Source organism: Anser brachyrhynchus, assembly GCF_964034855.1.
Source record: "Anser brachyrhynchus genome assembly, chromosome: 11".
Lineage (NCBI taxonomy): Eukaryota > Metazoa > Chordata > Aves > Anseriformes > Anatidae > Anser > Anser brachyrhynchus.
In genome coordinates, this window is record NC_137706.1 from 9,777,897 (window position 1) to 9,790,768 (window position 12,872).

A 12,872-nucleotide genomic window follows, 5' to 3' on the forward strand; every position below is an offset into this window, starting at 1 on the left:
GGAGAGCCGCCTGCCCTGCCCGCCTCGCTGACCGCACGGGTCTCCCTTCTCCTCTTCTTCCCTCCAGAGCCATGCCTGGGAGCAGATCCTTGTCTTACCCTCCCTTTTTCCCCCTCCTGGCTTGGAGGCAAAGCTTCTCGGGCGCCGTGGCTTACATTGCCCACACTTTGTATTTTATTTGCAGGGGGAGGAAGGCGATGGGCACTGTGCCATGCCAAAGGCCAGGCGCCACCCTATGATCATCCCGTGCTTGGTGTCACCAAGCTTTGGTCCGCATGGCCAGACGACAGCAGGCATCGCGTGCTGCATCTCCGTGCCAGCCCCAGGCCACCCGTTGACCTGCTTGAGGAAGGTGCAGGAGATGCTTGGAGCACGCAGGAGGTTGGACCGGCCGACCAGGAAGCCTCCGAGATGGTGCTGCCCTCGGGTACGATGAGGGATGAAGGCTTTGGGGAATTTTCCCCTCTTGCTGCAGGCTGTTGGGGGAAAAAATATATATCGGAAGCTTCCTGGCTGAGCATGGTGGAGTTTTGCGTCAAGACAAAACAAAATGATTGAAAGCCCTCTTGCTTCGTGCCATGGGCTTGGATGGGCTCAACTTCAGCCACGGGACGGGGTCGGTTGGGGCTGGGGCTGGATTTGGCCACCTTGGGGGTAATCGGAGGTGGCACGGCCACCGTCAGCCTTCATCACCACCATCATCATCACGGAGGCACCCGGGGTGGGAACCACCTCTTGGAGAGCTGCCGGAGATGGGAGAGGTGCTGCTTTTTGTGCCGCCGGGGAGCCTGGGGCTGGGATTTACCCACGGCAGCGGCTGCTGGTGAGAGGTCTGGAAAACCCGGGGCCTGCCGCGCCTTGCGCTGGGCTTCCCAAAGCGGAGCAAACCGAGCCCGGCCCATTAATTACCTGCTCGGGGACAAAGTTTGTGGGTTTGGGCTGCCCCCCTCCATGGAAAAAAAAAACAAAAATGCAAATTAGGCAGCCTCGTTAGATGGCGGGACGTGTCTCCTGAGGCTTGCACAGCTCCCTGGGCCTGATGCGCACCAGACTCCTTCCATGTCCTGGCGCCTGCCTCCAAAAGCAAGGTTTTAGTTTTTTTTTTTTCTTATTTTTGTTCCTTCCTCCCCCGTAATCCTATTGATTTTTCCACCCGGCCCTGAGCCTGCACCCACATAGGTGCGTGCTCGGGTTTTGCTAGCATCTGGTCCGTGGCCGACCCTGCCCCAGTTGGCAGCGTGGTGTCCCGCAGGAGCCCTGTTTTCCCTTCGGTGGCTTCTGCCTTATCTCTCCAAGGCTTTTCACCTGGTTTTTACGTCAAAGACACGCTTGGGAGCCGTGTTGCTGGCGTGCCCCAGCAGTTTCAGCCCAGGGCTGCCGGGGATGGAGCCCCCGCAGGCTTTGCTGCTTGCTGGGCGCTCGCCTACGAGGTGGGACATGGGTGGGTGAAGCCTCCCCGCAGGGAACCCCTTCCCTTTCCATAATCACCAACCACAGCATTAAAAAAATAAATAAATAAATAAAAAAGAGAGAGAAAAGAAAAAGCACTCCCTGAAAGCTGAGATCCCCCAAAAGGGGAAAAGATCCCCCAAAAGGGGGGTATAAGCAGCGTGGCCATGCCTACAGGATCCCACCAACAACGACTTTCTAGACATCCTTCCATTAGGTTTTCCGGTGGAGAAAACTGGCAGGCGAGACCCAAAGCCACCACCGCAGGGACAGGGGAATGGGGGAGAAGAGCTCGGACCCCAAAGCATCGCGCCGGAAGAGGTCCCACAGCCCAAATGTCGGGCCCGAATCCAAAACATTGTGTTGGGCACGACCAAGAACTTCGCTCATTTCTTTCTTTTCTGTTTTTTTTTTTTTTTTTCCTTCCAGGCACTGAAAATTGCTGCGTGGGCAGAAGGAGATTTGGAGGTGATTGATGGGTTTTCTGTGCCTGCCAAACAGATGTGCTCTTTTTATGGGCATCAGACACCCGGGCTTGCCCTTTCTGGCTGGAAATGCCGGCTCCCAGGTCCGGGGAGCTCGCGCCTCGTGGAAGATGCTCCAGTTGGCTTTGCATGACCAAAGAGTGCCCCGTGGTCGGAGAAAGGGTTTTCCTGCCTCGGCTTTTGGGGTTGAGGCGCATCTTCCACTACGGAGAGCCTTGAGGTGTCCCTCCGTGCCACCCCATGCATGGGGGTGCAGGGCCATGGGGTCGGGGCTTTCCGCCCTGCCCCATTTCCCTGAGCTGTGGGGCCAGAAGATGGCTCAAAGCTGAGGCCGTGGCGTGTCCCTGCATCTCGGGGACAGCTGCGGGTGCCACCAGGCTCGGCCCTGAGGGGCGCGGTGACCAGACGCCACCAGGGTGGGACCCCAGGGGGTTTTCCAGCAGGGAACTCTGCCTTGCACTGGCCCTGCCAGGGCAGAGCAGTAATTTTCCATCCGGCTTGGCGGCGTGGAAACACACCCAAGCACGGAAAAAGCCTGGAAGGGAAGAAAGAAGAAAAGGAGACACTTGGCCAAGGCAGCTTGGCGGGGTCCCAAGACGAGGAACGGCTTCAGGTTCATCCCCTGTACACGGCCCGGGACCCCAAACCCTTCAACCCTACGCTAATAACAATCTGTTTATTGCCTTGGGTGATTTGGTCTCCATCCCCGGAGGAATGTAACGCAAGGAGGGGGAAAGGCTTCTGTGCAAAGAGTGGGGGAAGAAACTGGAAGAGAGACAACGGGGGCGGGTAGGAGCGAGTCCCGGGAGGATAAATAGGGGGTGGCTGCTCCCTGCCCCTCCTTTTGCCAGATCTGGGGCTGCCAAACTGAGCCGGCAGCCGGCAGGCTGAAAGCAACCCAAAGGAGGTGCTTCTCCACACCGCTGGGAAGAGAAAATCCCGGGAGGGAAAGCCACCAAGGAGCAAGCCTGGGGTGACCCGGGCTGGGCCCCCAGCCTCGACAGGGCAGGTTCTGCTCCTGACAAAGAAAATCCCCTGACATCTCCTCCCGGCTCCTTTGTGCAGCCCCCCAAGGGACATCCCACCCAGGGGACCCCCCGAGCCCCTGCACGGGGCCAGCCCCGGGCACTGGCTGGCCGAAATGCAACCGCCCCGGGGCCAGACCCAGCTCTGTGGCTGGAAATAAGTCCTTTTATTATTATTTTTCCCCCTTTTTTTGGCTCTTTTGGCCGGATCGGTTCCCTGGGGCTGCTTTCCCTGATCTCACAGGTTACAAGTGGTGGAAGGACAAAGGCAGGAGCAGCTGGGCAAGGAGAAGGAGACGGGGCAGGCAGGCCTGGGGTGACCGTGCTCAGCCCCAGGAGCTGCTCCAGGGGCTGTATTCTGCCCCATGTCCTCTGAACCCCATGGAGAAATCAAGCCACCACTCGCTTTGCCCCTTACAAGTACATTGTTCCTCGCAGCGGGCAGCAGACCCGCATGGACTGAGGGGTTTCCACTCCTGGTGATGGTTCTTGGTGTCACAATGAGATTTTGGAGGAAAAGCTGAGCAGGGGGACACGGGATCCGGGTCTCCAAACTTCTCATCATCACAGAAAAAAAAATAGTGGAGACAAAATCCAGCTCCTCATGGTCATGTTTGGCATCCCTCGGGGGTTCGTGCCCACTCCACTGTTGCTGGGGGGATATCTCATTATCTGCAGATAATTACCTAGAGATAATGATACCTGCATCCACGGTGAGGTCTTACTGGGTCTCGTCCTTCCTGCCTTCCTGGGGGAACTGCGGGTAGTGGGAGTGTAAAGGGAGAAGCTCGGTGGTGCCTTGTCCAGAGGTGGCCACCACCAGCTGTGCCCCAAAACGACCACCAGCTGCTCCATCAGGCTCCTGGGACCTCAGAAACCTCTCCTGGCCCCAAAATAATGGGGCCCCGAGGAGTTCATTGAGGGCTTCGTGTCCTCAGGAGGCAGCGGCTCCGATTCTCTCCATCCCGCTTGCATGATGCAAGACCCAGCTCGCTCCATGGGGAACGGGCAAAGTGTGAATTAAGAGCAGCTGCACAGCTCTCTGGCTCCAATTAGCTCCATAATTAGGCCTTCATGGAGGACGTGGCTACCTCCAGGGGTGTCTCCAGGGTGAGAGCTGCTAACAAGCCTGGAGGCTCTGGGATGGGGTTAAAGCCACCTCGTGGGTGGGAACGGAGGGGTGGGACAGGAGGGATGTGGACGCCCTTGGGTTGGTTCAGTTGGGTGCGGGGCAGAAACTGGAGAAATTGCCCCCAGATTTCCCTGGGCCCTTGAGGAACCAAGACCCTATGAGCATGTTGATACAGGAGGCTCCAGTTAGAAGCTGCCCCCGACACCAAGCGATGAAGGCTCCATCTGCAGAGCCATAGAGGACGTTGGTTTGGTTTTTTTTAGGAGGGAGGATCACTGTGTGTGTAGCTGTGGGGCTGCAAAGCCTCCTTGGGGTGGTGACTGGGCTGTCCCCATTGGTAGGGACAGAAAAATTCAGGATCAGCCCCTGCTGGTCCCCCTGGGTGCCAAGTTGTCCCACGATGCTGCTGTTTTGGGGGCATCCAAGGGACATCCCCTCTGCCTTTCACCCCAGGGCTTGCCGCCCTGCTCCTCGGTCCCCGGGGTCCCATCCTGGCCACAGCTGGGAGAAACGAGCCCAATCTGGAGCCGGCACATTTCCTGAGTGCTGCCAGGGCCCGAAGGCAGCGAACCGCAGATAAAAGTTGCCCAAGCGATGAACCCGGAGATAGCCGCCAGCGCTGCCGGGGCTGTGAAGCCTCAAAGAGACAACTTGAAAACCACACGCGGCCGAAATCGGGCTGGGGCAGGCAGATCTGCTCCTGGGCTGCTCGGGGGGGGCGCCTGGCACCGGCGCACCCATGGGTGCTCAGCCCCCGTCACCCACCCCGTGGCCATGCATCACCATCAGTACCCGAGCTGAGCATCACCCCCCAAAGACCATTTCCCCCAAACTGCCCATGTCCTATTCTATATATTTAAATATATATATATTTAAAGTTCCTATCTACTGTAAGCACGCTGCTTTGGTGCACCAGCAGCCCAAATTTCAGTTGGTGCTGCGCGTGAAAAGATGAATCACACAGGAAGCTGAAGAGAAGGAAATCTGCAGCAAAAAGAAAAAAAAAAAAAAAGCAAACCAAGAAACACAAAACCAAAAAAACCAACCCAAACCACAAGGCAGGTATTTGCTTAGGGAACAGGTAGAGAAAAATAAATAAATAATAATAACAAAAATGCTGCAGGGAAAATGTAAGACCCTGAGGTATGTCGAGAGGGGAGTTATATGGCAAAATAATGTGTTTTAGAATAAGTCATTTTTAACAAAACACCCCCTGGAAATGAGTGGAGGCTGCCCTGAGAGCCTCTTGCCACACGTCCCAGCAGTGAAATGTCTTTTTAGCAGGAAAATGGTATTACAGAAATTACGGGGTAAAACCAATTGACCTAGCAGACCAAAAACTAAGAAATCTGGGGGCGATAACGGAAGATTTGGGGGAGATTTGGTTTTCAGAGTTCAGCAGGTACGTGTTGAAATACTGGACACCCATCCCTTAAAATAAATTGGTCCAGAGCAAGTTTGCTTAAAATCTTACGAGTTTTGAGGCTTGGACGATGCCAAGGGGAGGGTACTGGTGAGGAAGAGGAGGAGGAAGAGTGGCATGAAGGTATAAAGGGTTATCTGCCACACCAAGAAGGTGAGCTGCTGTCCTGCCCTAGACAGGAAAAATTAATGCCAACGATTTCTTTATGGCCATAAATCCAAATAAAAAGGTCTGCTAAGGGTTTCCTAAGACTTGGCTCCCTTCCACCGCTGCCTCCCCAGAGCTGCTGTAAATTAAACAAGCCGTGAGGGTGAAATAATGGTCAGGAGCCCAAGAATTTGGGCACCTGGCCTTGCTCCACGAGGTCCTCCATCACCGAGACTTGCCGCCGGGCACCGTTCCGCGCCCGCTGCTGGACTGAGGCCCAAACCCCCCAGTTTCAGAGGCCGGGGGAGGCCGCCGAGCCTCTGCCAGCGCCTCGCCAAAGGGCGTTGGGTGCCTCCCTTCCCCTCCCAGCACCGGTGTCGCTGGGTTTCGATGGTCCTGGGGGTTCGTCATCGCTCGGGGCTGTCTGGGGCAGGGAGGCTGCGGGTGAGGGCTGCGAGTGGAGGCCGGCGGGCAGCCGCGAGGCTGAGCGGAGGCTCGGCGGCCTCCTCCCATCCCTCCCTGTGAAAACGGGGGGCTCTGGAGGTCGGGGCGGCAGAGCCCCGACGGGCTCAGTGCACGTGTGGGGGAGGCCGTCCCGGCCTCATCCCCTCCTCCGGCCGGCCCACGCGCGCACCCAGCCTCCTCCTCCTCCTCCTCCTCCTCCTCCTCCTCCATCTCCTCCTCCTCCTCCTCGCCCTCCTCCTCCCACTTCCTCCGCACAATGCAAGCAGCCGCCCGAGCGGGGCAGAAGCAGCCGCCGGCCCCCCCCCGCCGCCGACCCCCCCGGCCCGGCGCCGTAAGATGCTCCCGGGGAGGCAGCGCCGCGAGGTGAGTGCGGGGAGGCTCAGCCTCCGCCCGCCCGGCCTCCCGCCGGCCGCGGGGCGCGATCCCGGCTTCCTTTCGGTGCCTGCTTTTGGGGGGAGCGAGGCAAAAATAGGCCGGAGCAGCACCCCCCCGCGCCCCCTCTTGGAGAGGGTTTCCGCGCCCTGCCGCGGGTCGGGCGCGCCGGTGCTGGGCTCCAGCTTCGGTTTCGGGTTTTTGTCCATTTATGGCCGGTTTAGAGCATGTGGTTCCTGCACCGTGTGCGGCTGCTGCTGCTGCAGTTTTCTTCAAATCCATCCCCCCCCCCCCCGCCCCGTGAAACATCACTCGGGTGCTTTGGGGAGCGGTGACCCCCAGAGCGGGGCTGTGCCGCACACGTGCCTGCAGGTGCACGCGCGCTGGGGAACCGGATCCCCAAAAATCTGGGTGGCAGTGACAAATCCCAACGGGTTCCTTCCACCTGGGGGAAGCTCGGGAGCCACGGACTTCTTTGGGGACACGCTGGGAGCAGGCATGTTTGGCCTCCCGGCCGCTCCCCCAAACGACCTGGCCGCCGATCGCATCCGGAGCTGGCGGAGACGTCGGGAAGGTGACCTCCTCCTCGGCAGGGACACAAGGTCCCGCGGCTGCAGAGCCGCTATCGCAGCCGGATGGGAAGCTCACGGGAAGCCCCTCTGCCAGCGGCCAGCACCGCCAGGCGTCACCTCCGCCACCAAAGAGGGGACACGGGGACACGGGGACGGAGCACGTGGCCATGGCAGCAGAGCCCCAAAGCGGTGCCGAAGGACTTGAGGCTGTGTTGGCGCTACCTGCGTCCTCCCCAACGGAGGCTGCTCCCAGGCCTCGCATGGGGGGAGGCAGAAAGGAGCCTCCGTGCTTATATCCCTTATATCCATGGTGTTTTACCTGCCTGAACGCACGGACAAGGTTGGATTTTGGGAACGGTGCTGGGGGGATTGTCCCCGTGCTCCAGCTGGGAGCGGGGGCGTCCCCCTGACGTGGGGTCGGTTGCACAACGGGTGTCTGTAGATGGGCATGTTTCAGGGAAAGGGGAAAAAGAAGTGTGGGAACACCATAAATTGTGAAATTCCTGCTTCCTCCCGAGCCTGGCATCCACCCCAAGCACCGTCCCGTCTGCTGGCCGTGTCGCTGTGTGTGGAGGGGACATCTCCAGCTCTGTGTCCTCCCACTGGGGTGCGTGGGCAGCTGCCCGCCCCGCCGCTTCCTGCTGCCTTTTTGTGTTTCTCCTCCCCAAAACCTCCCACCCCAAATGTCCCGTGGTGACCGAGGGATGTCAGCGGGGAAACGCGCTTCCTCCCCGCCGCGTGCAGAGCGGGGACAGACCCTTGTAGCAGAGCAAAACCACCGCGCTCGGCGCCCTTTATCTACCCCAGCAAGCTCGCCCAGCTATCTGAGCCATTTCCCCTTTTGTGGACGAGGCTTTTATCTTATCTCCACGCTCTCTTCCTCCGTTTCCTTCTCTGTTTCTCTGCTAACTCTGGCCACAGAAAGAGAAAATAAACAGGGAGTGGAGAAGGGGCACCAGACCCCACCGCTGTTTGTCCCTCCGGGGGGTTTTGGGGGCTGCCGAGCGAGGCTGGGGATGCGTGGGGTGGTGTGGGGGATGCTTGCCGGGCTCGGGAGGTGCTGGGGGGTGCCCAGTGGTGCTCTGGGGGGCACGGAGGGATGCTGGAGGGGTCTCGGGGGGATGCTGGAGGCATCTCGGGGGAGTGCTGGTGGTGCTAGGGTGAGGATGAGGAAGGCTGGGCGGTGCTGTGACGGTCTGCCAGCTCCACCTGCTGGCACACGCTGCCTGCTGCTGCGGAGCCCACCCCAACCCGGGAGGGACCAGGGGGGTCCCACGGGGGTCCCAGTAACTCGGGGGAAGGATGAGGTGCCCATGGGTGACCCGTGCTCTCTCTGCCCCTGCAGGAAGGCCAGCTGACCTCGCCTGCCACACGCCCCAGTCCCGACGCTGGCCGTGACGTATAGATGGCCGCGAAACGTCACCCGGAGCCTCTGGACGCCGTCATCTTCAACAAGCTGCCTCGGGTGGACGCCGAGCCCAGCCCAGGCTTCCCCCCTGTGCTCTGCAAACCCAGCCCCGTGCCCACGGCCGGCTCTGAAAACCACCTCAGCTACAAGGGCTCCTACTTCTCCTGCCCACAAGCCGAGGGCCCGCTCCTGCACTGCCTCCTCCACCGGCCCCGCAGCCCCCCGCCGGGCAGGCTGGGTGCTGAGCAGGGTGCGGACGCCCTGGTGTGGGACCTGCTGATGGCGCGGGACAAGTGGCCCGGCCACCAGGGCCACCCCTTCCCGCTGAAGAAGCCGGTGGCAGTCCCCAAGCCGGTGTATGCGGCCCCACTGTGCTTCACCCCGCTGGGCTCCCGGGGGGGGGACAGCACCCTGCAGAGGGCACCGGGGGCTGCGTCCCCCCATGGCGAGCCCCCCCGCAGGGGTCCCCACCCCGAGCCCAGCCTCCTGCCGCTGCCCCCGGCCTCCCCCATTGCCTTCTCCCCCTATTACGCTGCCTTCGAGAAATACCGAGGCCCCCCCACCGCGCACGACCTGGCCAAGGCCCCCGAGCTCCCCGGCCGTATCCAGGACTCCTGGCCCAAGCTCCGTCCTCCCGCCAGCAGCCCGGTGCACCGGGAGCATCCCCCGGCGTGCTACCCACAGCCTCCCTACCCGCAGCCTCCCTTCCTGCAGCCTCCACGCGCAGAGCAGCCTCCGGGCTCCCTCTCCTCCTACAAAGCCCTCGGCTTCGCGGCCACCGGGGAGTCTGCCCCTTTTCCTGGTGCTTACCTCAAACCCCAAACCCCCAGGAGCTACTTTCCTGGCCCCTTGGACGGCTTCGTGTCGAGGCCGGCCGGACCCAGTGCGCTGCCCTCGCCGAAGACAGCGGGGCTGCCGAGGGCTGCCGAGCCTCCGCTGCCCACCGGGTTCCTCCAGCCAAGCCCCAGTTTCGCCTTCAGCCCCATGGAGGCAGCTTTATTTGGTGTCACGGAGCACCACGGGGCTGGGCGAGTGGCGCCAGTGGAGCCCCGCGGAGGGAGGCCAGTGGCGAGGCCTGGCAGCGCCTTCCACCCCGTCCGCGCCCCGCAGAAAATGCCCGAGGGACTCGCGGGGACGTTCCCCAAGGGAGACGCCAGCTACGGGCTGGATGTGGTGGCCAAAGGCAGCCCCATCCCTCCCCAGCACCACCCGGGCACGGGGGACGCTTGTAGGGTTGGGGACACTTGCAGGGTCAGGGATGCTTGTAGGGTCGGGGACGCTTGTAGGGTTGGGGACACAACCCAGGAGCCTTCTGGGGCCACCTGTCCCCAAGAGAAACTGAGGGACCTCAAAAGCCGGGAGATGTCCAGGGAGATGTCCCCTGCCTCGCCGCCAATGCCAGTGATCAACAACGTCTTCAGCCTGGCACCTTACCGGGAGTATCTGGAGGGGACCGAGGGCTCCGCTGACGTCCCCGTCCCCAAGGAGCACACCCAGGGGGACACCCCACCCCAAAACGCAGCCGGCACTTGGGACCCCAGTGCCGTCAAGGTCTCGGTGACGCCCAGTGAAGGGGAGGGTGCTGACCAAAAGGTGCCCCCTGAGGGGCCCAAGGCAAAGGCCGTTTCCCCAGAGTTGCCGGCCAAAAGCCACGGGGGGCTCCAGGGCAGTGAGGTGGCACTGGACCTGAGCTTGAAGAAGAGCCTGGTGACAACGGGGGACACCCGCCCAGACACCGGACAGCCCCGGGAGGACAAAGAGGGGCCACTGGGGAAGGTTGAGGACGTAGGGGAGGACACCAAGCCCCCGGTGCCACCCCAGCTGGTAGAGGCCGTCTCTGGGGACAGGAGCCACTTCCAGAGCTCGGCTGCCTTCATGTCCAAGAAATACAAGATCCTCAGGTCCTGGGGACCACCCCGTGCCCCGCAGCCCAGCCCCGTGCCTCGCAGCCCCCCCGGCTCCCCGCCGCCCAGCACCTCGGCCCCACAGGGGACCTGCCACCGCCGCCTGACGCTGACGGACGTGCTCGTGCCCCAAGCCCCCCCTGCGCCAGGGGAGGACGGAGCCCCCCTGCCCGCCTGCTGCGATGCCCTGGCCCGGCAGGGCTCGGGCAGCCCGTGCTTTGCCACCCTGCACACCGCCCTCTGCGACGTCCTCACCTGCTCGGTGGCCGGGTCCTCCCCGGAGCTGCTGCAGGAGTGGCTGAGGAGGACAGAGCCGGAGGAGGTGCTGGCAGAGATGCCCAGTTCCCCACCCAAACCCAAGAATGGGGTCAGGCTCCCCGAGCCCCCCAAGCCCCCCAGGGGCAAGGAGATCTGGCTGGCTTTCCGGGACGTGGCCGCGCTGCTCAGCAAGCTGCTGTCCCAGCTGGAGACCTTCATGTTCACTCGCAAGTGCCCCTTTCCCCACGTGGTGCGGGCGGGTGCCATCTTCATCCCCATCCATGTGGTGAAGGAGAAGCTCTTCCCCAAGCTGCCCGGTGCCTCCGTTGACCAAGTGCTGCAGGAGCACAAGGTGGAGCTGCGTCCCACCACGCTGTCTGAGGAGAAGCTGCTGAGGGACCTGGAGCTCAAGAGCTGCACCTCGCGCATGCTGAAGCTCCTGGCTCTCAAGCAGCTCCCTGACATCTACCCGGACCTGCTGAACCTCCTGTGGCACCACTCTATCAGGCAGCAGCTCGGTAGGTAGCTCGGTGGCACCCCAACCTCTTCCCCAAGGGGCTCGTGGAAGGATGTCCCACCAAAAACCAAGGACATCCCACCAAAACTTGAGGATGTCCTGTCAAAAACTAAGGATGCCCCACCAAAACCCAAGGATGTCCCACCAAAAATTAAGAACACCCCACCAAAAACCAAGGATATCCCACCAAAACCAAGGATGTCCCACCAAAAACCAAGGATGTCTCATCAAAAGTCATGGACACCCCACCAAAAACCAAGGGTGTCCCATCAAATATCAAGGATGCCCCACCAAAAATCAAGGATGCCCCACCAAAAATCAAGGATGCCCCACCAAAAACTAAGGATGTCCCACCAAAAACGAAGGATGTCCCATCAAAACTTAAGGACACCCTGCCAAAAACCAAGGATATTCCACCAAAACCAAGGACGTCCCACCAAAAACCAAGGTTGTTCCACCAAAAAGCCCCACCAAAACCCCCGAGAGCATCCTGCACAGGGACTGGGTGGTGACATATGCCCACCACCACCTTCCTTCCCCCAGCCCCTTCCCCGCCGCTCCTCGCTGGCTCTCTGAGCGCTCAGCTGCCTGGCTTCCCGAAATCGGCCTCCACGTGGCACGGACCGTGCAAAGATGAGGAACCCCAGAGCTTCTCCCGAGGAAGCCGAGCTCCTTCCAGGTGTCTCCAGGCACGTTCTTGGGACGGGGACAATCCCACTGCTGCCCCTCGTGTCCTTGTGCTGCAGCTGGAGGCCAGCACCGAGAGCTTTGTGTCGTACGGGGCGGAGGCCAGAGGCTGGCCAGTAGGTGAGTCTTCTTTTGTGGGCGTTTGTAGGGATTTGTCACCTTTGTGGGCACTTGTGGGGGGTTTTCATGCTCGGGGTGGACCAGGAGGGCCGTGAGAGGGGCTGCTTGGGCGGGGTTGGGATGGTGGGGACCCCGATGTCCCTCACGACCTGAGGGAGAGACTGAAGGCATCAATAGGGCTGGGGGAAATGCACTTTTTCTTGATTTTGTAGAAATTACAGGGGAATTGCCTTCACAAGGAGGCACCTTCATACTACACCTTCTAATATAATAATAATAATAATAGTAATTTATATTTGCCTTTTTATTTCAGAATTCGGCTTCACCCACTGACCGTGCTGGACCAAGGTGCAGGGAGCAAAGCTGTCGGGGTGTGAGCTTCAGCCCCGGATGGATGAAGAGAGGCTGTGAGGAAGATTTGGGAGACTTTTAATGCCAAAAACGCTCCCAAAATGCTGGGGGCATCCCAGGGACCCCCTGATACCCCGGACATGCAGCCTGCCTTTTCCCCACTCCCAGGGCCTTACAACCTCCGTGCTCAGGTGTTTCCAGCAGCGGAAGAACGAGTTAAAATGAGGATTATTGTTATTAATTATTATTATTTTTTTCACTACAGGAATATTTATTTTAAACTAAGAAAACGGGGAAGAAAAAGGGAAAAAAAAACCCACACTCGTGACTTTTCTTAGCCAAACGGGGCGATGTGGAAAGCAGCGTTTGCTGACAAGCCTGCAGTTTGGTTTTAGGGATCGAGGAATCTCTGCTTTATTTAACGTTTTGTAAGACTTTCAGGAGGTGCCTCACCTCATTAAAGGGCTTGGCTCGTTTTCCAACACCACGCTCACGTCTCTGCTTAGTGGCCAGGATGGGGGGACCCAAATTATCACTCGGGCAGCCCAAACCCCATT

The 12,872-nt window shown here is 60.3% G+C and overlaps 1 protein-coding gene across 1 annotated transcript; it reads left to right on the top strand.

The window, feature by feature from the left end:
• Positions 1-6,336: 6,336 nt before the first annotated feature.
• Positions 6,337-12,799, top strand: LOC308201058 (uncharacterized protein C15orf39 homolog). The gene is made up of 3 exons (XM_080607805.1): positions 6,337-6,489; positions 8,416-11,964; positions 12,278-12,799. Exon 2 carries the CDS (start codon positions 8,476-8,478, stop codon positions 11,164-11,166), a length of 2,691 nt encoding a protein of 896 aa, XP_080463931.1. The 5' UTR covers positions 6,337-6,489; positions 8,416-8,475; the 3' UTR covers positions 11,167-11,964; positions 12,278-12,799.
• The last annotated feature ends 73 nt before the right edge of the window (positions 12,800-12,872 follow it).